The sequence below is a fragment of the Myxine glutinosa genome, chromosome 6 (genome assembly GCF_964187855.1).
Source record: "Myxine glutinosa chromosome 6, kmMyxGlut1.1, whole genome shotgun sequence".
Lineage (NCBI taxonomy): Eukaryota > Metazoa > Chordata > Myxini > Myxiniformes > Myxinidae > Myxine > Myxine glutinosa.
Genome location: NC_136266.1, coordinates 4,888,936 through 4,904,064, shown reverse-complemented (window position 1 = coordinate 4,904,064; position 15,129 = coordinate 4,888,936). Strand labels below are relative to the sequence as shown.

At 44.8% G+C, this 15,129-nt stretch overlaps 1 protein-coding gene across 4 annotated transcripts in view; it reads left to right on the top strand.

Moving 5' to 3' along the window:
* The first annotated feature begins 867 nt into the window (after nt 1-867).
* LOC137429121 (mediator of RNA polymerase II transcription subunit 13-like) overlaps nt 868-15,129 on the top strand; it is a 302,240-nt gene continuing 287,978 nt past the window's right edge. For all 4 annotated transcript variants that reach the window (XM_078779570.1, XM_078779572.1, XM_078779571.1 and 1 more), the window contains exons 1-2: nt 868-1,513; nt 2,225-2,459. In XM_078779570.1, the coding sequence (XP_078635696.1) occupies nt 1,445-1,513; nt 2,225-2,459 (304 nt within the window). In that variant the 5' untranslated portion in view covers nt 868-1,444. The remainder of the gene's footprint in view (nt 1,514-2,224; nt 2,460-15,129) is intronic.

Genomic DNA, 15,129 nt, shown 5'->3' with positions numbered 1-15,129 from the left:
TTTTGAGATATCTTGTTCACAGACAGGCAAACAAAGACAGACAGACAGAGACAGACAGACAGACAGACACGGATGGAAACGTAACCTCCATCAACCTTCGGTGGCGGAGAGAATGAATAAACTGCCGCATTTACAGCCTCAATGTAACTCGAACACAGATTAAGGGATTCAAACCTGGGCCTAGGTCATCACCAGTTACTAGTTCATAAGGTCCGTCTATTTATTACGTACACAGCGAACGAAGACGTGGTCAATTGAGAAAAGCAAGTGAAGGGAGAGCAGTAGGAAGGAGAAGAAGGGTAAAGGCGCGGAGAGAGAGAAAGAAAGAGGGAAAGGAGGTTTCTGGGACGGAAAGTCAGAGGAAGAAACAAAATATAATTTTCCATTTAATTCACTGATCCTATATATATGGAATCGCTAAACAGGATTCCAAGAGTTCCCAAAACTCATTCATTCGTTCCTTACTCAGCACTGTTGTTTCATTCGTACCAGTAACCTGCAGTCCTTCATTCCACTAAACCTCGTCGTTTGTAACCTTCATCCAGGCCCAAGTGATCATCGGTGTCCAAATGAAATGTAGCAACACACAGTCACACCACGTCACAAAATCCCCTTCAAAACATTCCCTTTCCTTCCTTTCCGAGTCGCATTAAACGTCTCAACGTACATTCGAATCCATGAACCTTCCCAACCCTCACAAGGAACCTCCCAACCTCTCCACCTCCACAACCCCCACTTCCCCCACCAATGGCTCCCTCCGCTTTGCCTCTTCATGACGCCACCGCCGCTCTCGGCTCTGTCCGTGGCGTCCACGTGACACGCGCTCGGCCAATCGCGTCGCTTTGGACGACGGGAACGGCTGGCGGCGGGAGGGAGGGAGCTGGTCGCGCGGAATCTCGGGCTCCGCCATTACGAGTGCGGGCGGTGGCGGCGCGAGCCCCGTGGAGGCGGGAACCGCGTCGTCCGCTCGGGCTCGCGCCTGTGGAGATCTTAATATCCCACGGGGAGGAGTGAGTTAAGACGAGGTGAACGACGGGCTCGGAGGCTTCGGTTGACCCCCTCCCTCCTCCCTTCGTTTTCACCAACACGGTCCTGCCTTCGGGGCGCTCTCGAGGTGGGAACGAAGAGTAAAGAAGAAGAAGAGGTGGTGGTAAAGGATCGTAGGAACAAGACGATCGGAAAGAAAAGAGAAGGAAGAGGAAGAGGAAGCTTCCACGACAACAGACGGCTGTCTATACACGGCTGAGTGTTGTCTCGTCAGCCGCTGCCCCGTGCGGACAAAAAAAAAAGAGAAGAGGAGGAGGAGGAGAGGTGGAAGGTAGGCAAGAGATTCTCCACAGGCGAGTGAGGACTGAGGAGGTTAATAAAAGAGAGGACGGAGAGGAGACACCGAGGCGCAGGGAAGGAGAAAGCGACGGCCTGAGAGCGGAGACATGCGTGGAGTATGAGCGCGGCAAGCTGGGTGGCGAATGGTGCCAGCTTGGAGGATTGCCATTCCAATCTATTTTCTCTGGTGAGGATCGGCCTGGGGGAGGCACTTGTGGAGGAGGCGGCGGGGTTTGGGTGTGTGTCTGTGTGTGTGTGTGTCTGTGTGTCTCTGTGTGTGTGTGTCTGAGAGGGAGAGACAGGCAGCGCCGCCCCGGCATCATTAACAGCGCGGCCATTTTCTCTAAGTGATGATTTTTTTATTTAATGTTATTTTTGTTAAATTTATTTTTTAATCTTTAATTCTTTTCCCTGTCACGTGATGAACGGTGTTTGTACCTCGGTAACACGGCCTGTTTACCGCGTGGCGCTCACCTAGGACACCTTGTTATGCTGTTACTGATTTGTTTATGGATTTTTGTTTAAATTATAAACCATAAATGAGGATTTAAAATGGGGTTGTACCTTGGGGAATAACCCCCTCACCCCTTTTTGGACGGATCTGGTCTCCAAGTGCCCCCCTCGTTTCGCTCTGGCCCGGAGGCTGCGTACGTCAGAGTAACAGTGACGTCAGAGCGGTGAAGCACACGGTGTTTGTGTAAACATGACGTTCAGCACGTTGTCTAACTTTGCTCGTGCCCACGTATTTTGTTAATTAAATTGATGTTTCATGGGAATTGTGTTTGAAACGGGCAGGACCATCGTGCGCACCACCGCTATTACTTTCACGTGTTCTGGCACTTTGTGATGACCATGTTTAACCCAAGTAAACCGACCCTGTTACCTCTTCCGACCCCAGGCTGACCTGACTGGCATCAAATGGCGTAGGTACAGCTTCGGCGTGGGTGCGTCGGGACCGGTCTTCGCCTCGCCCGTCCACGAAGACCCGATCCTCCACAGCTACACCCGTTGTCTGCAGACCAACTTGCTGGCCGTGTGGCGAAGAAATGGTTCGCCGGGTCTCAAGGAGCTGTGGATCTACTGGTGGGGCGAGCCCCCCATGCTCGCCGAGGTCATCCATCCGGAGCTGCGTGGTGGGTGATCCATTCTGTATGGCCGGATGCCTCCATCGGTCCATCACTCAGAGTTGCTGTCGTTTTTGCTGCTTTCTCACTTTCCTTCCTCCTTTATTTATTTCCTTACTATTTGCCGTTGTGATCCTCTCCTTCGATTGTTGTCGTTGCTCGTGACCCCGCTCTCTCGACTTCCTCCTTTATTTATTTCCTTACTATTTGCCGTTGTGATCCTCTCCTTCGATTGGTGTCGTTGCTCGTGACCCCGCTCTCTCGACGTCCTCCTTTATTTATTTCCTTACTATTTGCCGTTGTGATCCTCTCCTTCGATTGGTGTCGTTGCTCGTGACCCCGCTCTCTCGACTTCCTCCTTTATTTATTTCCTTACTATTTGCCGTTGTGATCCTCTCCTTCGATTGTTGTCGTTGCTCGTGACCCCGCTCTCTCGACTTCCTCCTTTATTTATTTCCTTACTATTTGCCGTTGTGATCCTCTCCTTCGATTGGTGTCGTTGCTCGTGACCCCGCTCTCTCGACGTCCTCCTTTATTTATTTCCTTACTATTTGCCGTTGTGATCCTCTCCTTCGATTGGTGTCGTTGCTCGTGACCCCGCTCTCTCGACTTCCTCCTTTATTTATTTCCTTACTATTTGCCGTTGTGATCCTCTCCTTCGATTGGTGTCGTTGCTCGTGACCCCGCTCTCTCGAAGCGGCCTGTCTTTCTCATGGCCCGATGCATCGTTGTTCTGCTGTCCGGTTTCCCGCCATCTGGTCGGTTCACACAGCTGGCTTCTTGTGGTTTTGATCGCACTTCACCGCATGTAGCTGGCCGTCCTCTGGACCGCAAGACAAACGTGTCCCTTTTGAGGATGCTTGTGCTTTTCCAAATGACAGTCGTTACCTCCGCCACCAAAGGTGGATGGACGTTATGTTTTCACCCCTGTCTGTTTGTTTGTGAACAAAATATCTCAAAAAGTTGTGGACGGATTTGGACGAAATTTGGCAGAGATGTAGCGTATGCCACAAGGACGAAATGATTCGATTTTGGTGAAGATCCGGATCCGGCTACGATCATTTTTTAAGTGATTCTTCACCATTGGGAGATAGGCCCAAAAAGGATACATAGCAGGATATCTCAAAAAGTTGTGGATGCATTTGGACAAAACCTGGTGGACCGGTTGGGTGTCTGACAAGGACAAATAGATTATATTTTGGTGAAGATCTGAATATTGATGCGGATATGAAAATTATTTAACTTTTTTAGGTGATTCTTCACCATTGGGAGAAAGGGCCAAAAACAATACACAGCAGGATATCTCAAAAAGTTTTGGACGGATTTGGATGAAACCTGTTGGACAGGTTGTGTGTGTGACGAGGAAGAATCTATTCCATTTTGGTGAAGATCTGAATATGGATTCGGATATGAGGATTATTAAATGTTTTTAGGTGATTCTTCACCATTGACTGATATGGCCAACCAGGTGGAGGTATGCTCTCTACTGAGTGCCGTACTAGTTTTGTTCTGTTGTCTCCTTTTCTCTGGACCCTTTTTGAGAGTTTGTATCTTTAATTGTGCATGTCGTTCTATTCATTTTCCTTTTTTTAATTACAGATAATTAAAATTTTAAACTATTTCACTTGCCCCTCTTTATGAGGCTGTGTACAAGATTCTTGATGTAAGCTTGTGTAAACGTTGTTATCGTTGGGCACTGCCCCTTTTGCGTGGTGCCCCGTGGTACTGCCCTGTGGAGATTATTTTTTCAAATTAATTTGGCATTTTCTTTTGTTATCTTGTGTGTTACGTTTGCAGCACACTTTGTCGTGTATGTGACGCACTTTTCTCCGTTCACGTACTTTGTGCCTATGCACGTGTGGTGTCCTGTTTTGGTGCGCGTATGGTCAGGGTGCAAAAGTTTGAACGTGTGTCGTTTGATTTGTTTTGTGGGTGTTGTTTGGGTTTGTCGTTCATTGCTCGTGGGATTTGAGGATAGAGAAAATGTAAGGTGATGAGGGTGTGGATAATTGAGTTAATTGCTTGTTAAGGTGTTGTCAGTTTAAACTCTGGTGTGCTCTGTGGATTTTTAGGGGTTTGTTGTTTCTCTTTAACGCGTCATCTTTTGTATATCTCGTGTTTTTCAACTTGTTCTGCATTTTTAACCCTGGTGGAGTCGTCGTGGAATTTAGGAAAATTGTAGAGGATGTTTTGCTTGCTGTTGTGTAAGCTTAATTTCAGGGATTGTGGTTTTGGTCGTGCCCAGTAGAAGGGTGTAGTGTGCCCGTGATCCACACGGTTAACCCTATGGAACATCGTCTCTTGGGTAAGGTAAGTCTACGGTCTCCCCGGACCTTGAGGAAAGAGTTTGAGAAGAGCAAGAAGTTTTGCACGTCCTTTTCTTTTCCTTTCTGGAGTCGTGCCCTCCCGCATTCACCTCGTACTTTCGGCACGGAACGGATTGTGCCATGATGCCGTGATTGTATGGCCGAAGGCTTTGCCTTTTCCAGGGAAAGCGTGCCGAGACAGGGAGAATTGGCGTCAAAGTTTCCTGTGCCTGGCAAGTTGGCAAACGTGCATGGGGACTGGTGCTGGGGTACTCAATTTATATCACACGGGTGTTTGCATAATTACGTTTGCACTGTGTGATGCTGTACTCGTCAAGGAAGCAATGTTTTCTCCTTTCCCGTGGACTTTGCTGAAATCTGTGTGGAATTTTTTTGTTCTTTTCCCCTGGGAGTTTTGCGAAGTGAGGAATCGGACTAACCTTCTTGACATGTGGAAATGGTTGTGCATTTTTATTTCTTCGTCTAACAGCACAACCCAAGCTTTCACCTTTACGCACCCGTTCTCATTTGTGAGGTACAGAGTTAGTGATTTGACACCGAATGCATTGTGTTTATAGAGCTCTTGTGAGGACGTGATTGATGAGGGTTTTGGTTAAACCGGTCGGTTACACGTCTAGTTTTCAACTTCCCAGTACCCCCAGTGTGCACTTTGTTCGCACTCACTTCCACTGCCTTGTGGGTGTTGTTTCCATGCTTGTTTGGGAAGGAAAGGTGGAGTTTGGTGTTGAGGGGAGCGGCAGACCGTGCAACCCTACCCACAGATGTATGTCCGGCCCAGTCCATGTGCTGTGATAAATGAGATGTTTTGTGGCACGCCATTCGTGCAGTTGTTTCCACCTCTTTGCTTTGGCTCTTGCTTCCGTTTTCTGAACCCGTTAAATTTCCCTTTTTTTGGCGTTCTGCTCTGTTCTCTGTTCTCTTAGGTTTGTACATTCCTCGTTCGAATTGCTTTTCTTATTCAGGTTGTTTGGCACGTGGTTAGCAAAAGCTGCATTTTTGGTACATGTATCGGACACATTGATTTAAATGTTCACCTTTTATATGCATGTGAGGTCGGAGAACAATTGCTCCAACGTTCATCCATGGTGAAACCTTTATAATTTGCTTATTTTTGAAATATTACAATATCACCCTTTTTATCCCATCTCAAATCCACAAAGAATATTCCACACTGGTCGAGGTGTTTCCTTTCTCGAGTACAATTTCAGTTTTCCTTTGAATGGTGCAAAGCTCGATGAAGTACATAATGTATGAACGACTTAATTACGCGCTAACATTCCACTTGTTAACATCCACTCGGCCTTTTTTCATTGTCCTGAGTTTGAACATGACCACAAATGTTTGTTTTTGTTTTAATTTGACCATTCAATTTTGTTCCTCACCTGATGGAAATCTGTCACATCGTGGAACCAAGATGCTTGTTGCCCTTACCCAACTGTTCCTCAATTCCATTTAATGACCTCTTATTACCTCTGCCACCAAAGGTGGATGGAGGTTATGTTTTCACCCCTGACTGTTTGTCTGACTGTTTGTCTGACAGTTTGTCTGTGAACAAAATATCTCAAAAAGTTGTGGACGGATTTGGACTGAACTTGGCGGACCGGTTGGGTGTCTGACACGGACGATTCGATTTGATTTTGGGGACAATCTGGATATGGATTCGGATATGAGAGTTATTTAATTTCTTTAAGTGATTCTCCACCATTGGGAGATAGGGCCAAAAACGATACATAGCAGGATATCTCAAAAAGTTATTGATGAATTTGGACGAAACTTGTTGGACAGGTTGTGTGTGTGATGAGGAAGAATCGATTCGATTTTGGTGAAGATCTGGATCCAGCTCGTAGAAATTTTAGTGATTTTTCACCATTGAGTGATATGGCCAACCAGGTGGAGGTATGCCCTCTACTGAGTGCCATTCTCGTTCATAATGTATGTAGCTGCATTAGCACACACTTGTATGATTCTGAAGATGTTTGTTCTCTTTGCCCTGAAATTAATTCTTCTGCTGCCTCCTCTCTGGCTCTTGTTTAAACCAAGATGGTGTTGGTTTGAGCCTACGGCTTTTGGAGACTTACATTGGGAAAGGAAGTGGGATTTGAACGGCGGTTTCCGTGGTGCAAGCGGTGGGGGAGGGAACTCGGGCCGTCCGAAGCTTATTGATTCCTACCAGGCTGCGCGAACACTCCATGTGGCTCAAGCGGCTCGGCGGGGATGAAAGATTACGTGGTAGGCAGGCAGCTGCCAGCCGGGGTTTGTCGCCTCTTGCGCCGGGTTGACGAACTCGCGCCGTGCACCATTTGGGCCGCAGGCTAACTTTTTTGTGATGTCTCGCAGATCCCAGGCTGGCATTTAGTTGGCCTATTACTACTGGTGTATCTTTGGCAAGGAGGAATGCTTTTCTTGTGGAAGTAGCGATGCCGTTGCTGGTGCCTAAATCTGGCCTAGCAATCTCTGTGCAGCCCTCTTAATGAAATGCAATTGAGGTGTAATGAGCATATGAGAGTGGTTTTCATCGCGTCATTGGTTTGTCCATTGCTTTGTTGATAAAAGTATTCTTTTCATTTGTCTGGACCTCAAGGACCTCTTAGCCTGTGCTGTATTTTGATTTCTTTTTATTGATTAGTTTTCATTTACCCTGAGGGTGTCATTTTGTGTGATGCAGGTGTGAAAGTAGGTAAAATTTTATTTTTGTCATTCGTTTTTCATTTTGCTTCTTGATGGTATGGGTTTTTGATTGTGGAAATTTTTTTTTTTTTTTATTGTTTGTGATACAATGTTTATTGACATGTGATACAACCTTCTCTCAAATGGCAGTCTTTGCAGCGAAGGCAATCCTTCTGACCTGATCTGACCTGGCCTTTTGTCTATTTACTGCTGCTGTGGGGACCACCCTTGTATGAATGACCATTTTGGCAGGATATGAAAGTTTAATGATGGACGACGAAGCTTTGCGGAAGACAGTTTGTAAGTGGAGTTGTCCACGGAGTTTTCGTAGTTGAGATTCATCCTCTGGTGAAGTGTGCTGTAATGCGTGTATATCTGTGCTTTGAGTGCGTCTGTGTAAGCTTCCCGCTGGCAATGGCACAAGTGACGCGGCATGCATGCTGGCCAGGCCGGTTTGGCTCCCAATGCACACACTGATGCTGTGCCACCGATGTTCCACAAGTTCTGAGGCTGTTCACCAGTTTGCTTGTTCCTTACCGAACATAATGTTTGAGTTATTTGTATTATTTGCAGGAAAACAACAAACTGAACAGTTTGCATGTCCCCATTGGAAGACGTTGCTGCTTTTGCATGGATTTGTAAGTGTTAGCAAATGTACTTTTAAAATTGTACTTTCCAACGTTGACCGTTTATTCTCTCCCATTGATGTTGCATCTGTGCTTCGCTTTGATAAATATTTACAGATTTTAAAAAGGACCTTGATTTGGAATGATTGGTTATTGTAACTTGGCAGGCTGGCATTTTTATTTTTTATTTTTGTATACAATGTTGACGGATCCGGATCGGATCGGCTCGTGGAGGAGTTAGAACATGGAACGGATCAGGCTGTAAGTGTAACAGAACAAAAGGAACAGTAGAAAGAGAGGGGAGTGGGGGGAACACACCAACAGCAGGGTTTAGGGATAAAATAGAGGGAGATTTGGACAAATGAAGACTAGGAGGGGATGCATGGGGAGGACAAGGTGGATACTCTCACAAAGGAAAAACTGGAAATTTGGAAAGAAGTGGGCATGGGGAGGATTAATGTGGGGTAGAAAAGATATTTTTCTATGGGGAATGATCTGAGATGGTGGTGAACAGCCATCCTGAAGACCTGGAGGGAGGAATGAGGTTGAAGAGAATGTGGAAGTTGGGTCCACAGATGGGAAAAAAAGAGGAACAAATGAGTGGAGGTGAGCAGCGATTTTAGATTTGGGTCCTTTCACCAGAAGTGGCTTGATGGCGGACCCTGTGAGCCCTGCAGAAACCTGGAGGGGCGAGGGAGAACATGGAAAGAGCGGAGGGTGCAAGACCGGAAAGGATGTGGTAGAAGACAGAGAGATCACCAACCTGTGTTGGTAGCCTTTACTGATCTGTAGTGTTGTAAAATGACTTTACCTATACACCGTTTTATGCAACAGATGAATTAAACTTCATCAGTTGTTTGTGTATTTTCCAATTTAGTTGTATGACGTGACTGGTAACTTTTGTCTGAAGATGCTTCCCATAGGAGTCAAATAGATCTTATAAATATTATACATGTTAACAAAACACAATTAATTTGCGTTGCCCTCATCTATTCATTACAGACTATCTGGCTCCTCAAGTCAAATGCCAGTAAAACACAATAGTTTTGCACATGTTGTTTACAGCTGCGGCCGTTTGTGATTTTATATATACTGTATATATATATATATATATATATATATATATATATATATATATATATATATATATATATATATATATATATATATGTATATATATATATATGTATATGTATATGTATATGTATATGTATGTATATATATATATATATATATATATATATATATATATATATATATATATATATATATATATATATATATATATATATATATATATATTACACTACCGGTCAAAAGTTTTAGAACACCTCAATTTCTCCAGTTTTTATTGAAATTTAAGCAATTCAAGTCCAGTGAATAACCTGAAACGGTACAAAGGTAAGCCATAAACTGCTCGAGGTTTAAAAAAAAGTTTAGGTCAGCAAAAACGGGAAAATAATGTAAATTGCACAGTTATATTGTAAAAAAAAAAAAGGCCTTCTTCAGGGAACAATTAATGGGTTAACAACTTACAGCTGTTCTGCAGCAATGTAAGTAAATGAAGCCTTGAAAGTTGATGCAAACAATTCCTACAGGTGTCTCAACCTCTGCTGATTACTTGATTACAAACCCCCTGTCTGTATAAAAGCAGTATTGGAACAGCCTGTTATTACACCCTCCGAAGCATTATTTGGACAATATTGCACTGCAGGAAGTAGTATATTGCTGTCATAATGGTGAGAAAACGGCAATTAACAATGGAAGACAGACAGACCATTATAACCCTGAAAAGTGTCGGTCTTTCCTTTCGAGAAATTGCAAAGAAAGCCAAGGTGTCAGTGAGTACAGTTTCCTACACCATCAAAAGGCACTTGGAAACTGGAGGAAACTCAGACAGGAAGAGGTCTGGCAGACCCAAAGCTACAACAGAATCAGAAGACAAGTTTCTGAGAGTGAACAGCTTGCGTGATAGGCGGCTCACAGGACAACAGCTTCAAGCACAACTTAACACTGGTCGAAGTAAGCAAATCTCAGTTTCAACTGTGAAGAGAAGACTTCGAGCTGCAGGTTTGACAGGTCGATTGGCAGTGAGTGATCCATTGCTAAGATGGCAAAATAAGAAAAAGAGGCTTGCCTGGGCCATGAAGCACCGCCAGTGGACTACTGAAGACTGGAAGAAGGTCTTATGGACCGATGGATCAAAATTTGAAATCTTTGGTTCATCACGCAGGGTTTTTGTACGCCGTCGAGTAGGTGAAAGGATGGTTCCTCAGTGTGACACCAACTGTCAAACATGGAGGAGGAAGCGTGATGGTCTGGGGTTCTTTTGCTGGATCCAGACTCGGCGACTTGCACAGAGTGACTGGCACCCTGAACCAAAAGGGCTACCACAGCATTTTGCAGCGCCATGCAATACCCTCTGGTATACGCCTAGTTGGTCAGGGGTTCAATGGTTCATCCTACACCTACAGCAAGATAATGACCCGAAACACACCTCCCGGCTATGTCAAAACTACCTTCAAGGAAAAGAACAAGACGGTAGGCTTCAAATCATGGAATGGCCAGCACAGTCTCCAGACTTAAACTCCATCGAGCTGGTTTGGGATGAACTGGACAGAAGGGTGAAAACAAAGCAACCTACAAGTGCAACACATTTGTGGGAACTTCTGCAACAGTGTTGGGAAGAACCTCCCGAACAATATTTGATTTCCATTGGAGAAAGAATGCCACCAGTGTGTTCGGCGGTTATATCTACAAAAGGTGGCTACTTTGCCGAGTCAAAAATTGAAATTAAATTTTGTTAACCAAAATGATTCCATGATTTCTTTTTTATCTCCAATTGTTTATTTGTTCTAAGTTATTTATTTGTTATATTAAGTTATATTAAGTTATTTGTTCTAATTTATAAGCCTGGTGTTGGCTTAGTGGTTGGGGTGCCGGCTTGGGATCCTAGTAATCCTGGGTTCAAATCCCGGTCGATCGCTGAATTAACGCCAGAGGGGTTGACTCGGCCTGTCATCCTTCCGAGGTCGGCAATTTGAGTACCAGCTTGCTGGTAATTCCCTGTGTGTTGCAAGAGGTGAGTAACAGGGTTGGTGGCAGGAAGGGCATCCGACCATAAAACATTGCTTCAAAAAGGGGACCAAGGTGCCCAAAAAAGGCCAACCCCTGCTCTGCAGGGGAAAATGGCCTATCAAGGTGGTCTAAAGGTGGTCTGTTTATTTGTTCTATGCTTAATTTCAGAGTACATTGAGACATTGAACTGCGTAAATTTAAATAAAAACTGGAAAAATTGAGTTGTTCTAAAACTTTTTACGGGTAGTGTGTATATATATACATATGTATATAAATAGAATATATATAAATATATTTGAATAAATAACTGAAGGATAACTCAGATGCTCAGGGTCACCCAGATAGCTCAGAAGGCAGAGCACTGGTACGGTTCACCAGAAGACCTGGGTTCGATTCCTGGTCTGGGCATGTAATTTTCCCACATATGTCAATATATATATATATATATATATATATATATATATATATACACACACATACACACACACACACACACACACAGTCATGTGAAAAAGTAAGTACACCCCATGTAAAGTTTTGACTTTTTCAACATACAGCTATTTGATCTTCATTTCAACAATATTGAAAGATAAAGGTGATATAATATAACAAATATCATGAAACATTTACATTTTGTAGTCAATTGTATAATTAAAATAAACATAAATGCAAATTTCACATGTGGAAAAAGTAAATACACCCTTGGCTCTAATAGGTGGTATTGCCCCCTTTGGCAGAAACAACCTCAAGTAGGCGTTTCTTATAACTGTATACCAGTCTCTGACATCGACGGGGAGAAATTTTTGCCCACTCCTCCATGCAGAATTCTTTCAGCTGTGCGATGTTTGAGGGGTTTCTTGCATGCACAGCTCGTTTCAAATCCCCCCACAACATCTCGATGGGATTTAGATCCGGGCTTTGACTTGGCCATTCCAGAACCCTCCATTTCTTTCTTTTCAGCAATTCCTTGGTGGATTTACTGGTATGTTTAGGGTCATTGTCATGTTGCAAGGTCCACCTTCGGTTGAGCTTCAACTCTCTGACAGATGGCCTCACATTATCCTCAAGCACCCTCTGGTACAATGAAGAATTCATAGTGGATTCTATGATGGTGAGCTGCCCAGGCCCGGATGCAGCAAAGCCGCCCCAAACCATAATATTTCCACCACCATGCTTTACAGTTGGTATCAGGTTCTTGTGGTCAAATGCTGTCTTTGGTTTTCGCCAAACATGTCTTCTGGTGCTGTGGCGAAATAGCTCTACCTTTGACTCATCTGTCCAGAGCACATTGTTCCAGAACTGCTGGTCTTTGCCTTGGTGTTCATTGGCAAACTTTAGTCTTGCCCTGATGTTCTTTCTGGACATCAAAGGTTTCCTCCTGGCACACCTCCCATGTAGATCAAATTTGTGCAGCCTCTTTCTAATGGTAGACTCGTGCATTTTGACATCAACAGTGGCAAGAGCTACCTGTAGGTCCTGTGATGACATTCTGGGGTTCTTGGAGACTTCTTTCAGGATTTTGCGGTCTGCTCTCGGGCTGAACTTGCAGGGGCGGCCCTTGCCTGAACAAGTTGGGAGTTGTTTGGAATCTTCTCCACTTGTAGATGATCTTCCGGACAGCCGAATGATTGATTTCAAATTGTTTGGAGATCTTCTTAAGTCCCTTCCCAGACTCGTAGGCATCTATAACCTTCTTTCTGAAGGCCTCAGAGAGCTCTTTTGATCTCGGCATGGTGACGCCGCACACTTCAACAACAAAGAGCAAACCAAACGAAATGTCTGAGGTTTAATTAAGACAGGTTTCTCCAAGATCCTCTCTAACGATGTTCTAATCATTTGCACCTGAGCTGGTGCACCTGATTCTAATTTTAGGTATTTGAAGTAGTGATAAATGTAGGGGTGTACTTACTTTTTCCACATGCGAAATTTGCATTCATGTTTATTTAAATTATACAATGGACTACAAAATGTAAATGTTTCATGATATTTGTTGTATTCACCTTTATCTATCAATATTGTTGAAATGAAGATCAAGTAGCTGTATGTTGAAATATGTTGAAAAAGTCAAAACTTTACATGGGGTGTACTTACTTTTTCACGTGAGTGTATGTATATATTGAATGATCGTTTTAAGGCCATTTTCCCCGCTAGAGCGGGGGTTAGCCTTGCGGGCCCCATGACAATCATGGTTCCCTGTTTGAGGCAATGTTTTTATGGCCGGATGCCCTTCGTGGCGCCAACTCTTGGTCGCCTCTTACGATGTGCAGGGATACAGTGTACCTATTCTAAGCCGGGGTACACACCGGGACGGTGTATACATGTGTATCTATGTATATATATTGTCGTGCGACTCCGGTTAACACCAGAAGGTCGCAGATAGGCCTGAACGGATTTATTGGAGGCGACGACCAAACACGGATTGTGCTGTAATAAGTGCGGGAGGAAGAAGGAAAATGGAAGGCTGCAGTAAAAGCACTTACCTTGGTGAAACGACGGCAGCTTCAATCCTGCAAGGAAATTAATTCAACCGGGCACAGGTTTAACAGGGGATGAAAAATAATACAAGGGTTTATTACCAATAGAGCGGGTTTATTACCAATAAAGACAGGGACAGGAAAATATGCGCCGGTAATAAAATGTCCTAAATCGGGACGTCCCCACACGCAGATATCAGAAACGGACAAGGGATTATGAATTAATAAAAGAACACGTTCGTCGTGTTATTGGGGAATGTGGGGTGCGAGCTTGTCTGTCTGCAGTCTTGTAGTCGTGTCCGCCGACGTCCACGCGACCCTCTCCGTCTGCATCCGAGCACCACCAGGCCTCGCTCCAAGTGCCACAAGGCCTCGCTCCAAGCACCACAAGGTCGATCTTCACACACGATCGGCCTGCCACGTCTCAGTCAGCTCCCCCGAAGCAAACATGCAAGAAGCAAGCGAACTCCACTCGGGCTATATCTCAACTCAACTCGGGCTGCGCAAGACGAAGCGCCGGATGTCCAAAAAGGCTAGCTACGCAAACGAGAGCACGAACCGCAAGAGACTCTCCAGACCAACTCACTCTCTCTCAATGGCGTTCGGCGCTCTCTTAAATAACCTTGCTGGTGACGTCACGTCAGCCTTGGCGCGCTACCCAATCAGTGCCCTCCACTGACTCGCCGGCTGGAGGTTCACGCCTACCGCGCCACCCCAACTCTCGTCCCCTGGTCCGTGGTCATAGCGCGTGGCACTCGAGGTGGATAGGCCTGTCGGAGGTGTAATTGGCGGTGCCCATGCGGCGGTGTCCTGGCCTGGTTTCCTTTCGAAGTCATGTCAGGGGAAGGGAATCATTTAGTGTTGCGCTAGGGACCTATCTATGGTGTCTACAGGTGTGCATTGCCATAAGGGACAAAGGTTTGGCTGACCAGGTGAGACACACAGGGGCACTACTCTTTAATCCCTAATCTACTTAACACACGGAAGTCTTTTATTGAGAGGTTGTTGTCTTGTTCTTGTTGAAGAGGTTGTTGAAGTCTTGTTCAACTTCCGTTGAACTTGGGGCCGACTCAGAAGAAGACCTTTGTTGGTCGAAAGCTTGTCAAAAATTAAAGATTGAAGTCCTGAAGCTACGTCCGCGTCTGATTTAATCTCCCGATTATTTATTCAATGCAAATGAGACGCCCTGCTCGTACTGTGGAGTTTCTACTATTTCTCACAGTTATATATATATATATATATATACAGACTTGGCATTTAATATTGGCTTGATCTCTGATCATCAATTTGGTTTCAGACCAGGTCACTCTACTCTGGACATGCTGCTTCTGCTGTCTCAACAATGGATGGAGGTCCTCAATGCCAAACAGGAAATCAGAGCTGTCTCCCTTGACATATCACGTGCCTTCGATACGGTCTGGCACCCAGCTCTGCTCACCAAACTCTCCTCCTATGGTATCCATGGAAATCTCCATGCATGGCTTGCGGACTTCCTCTCTGGTCGTAG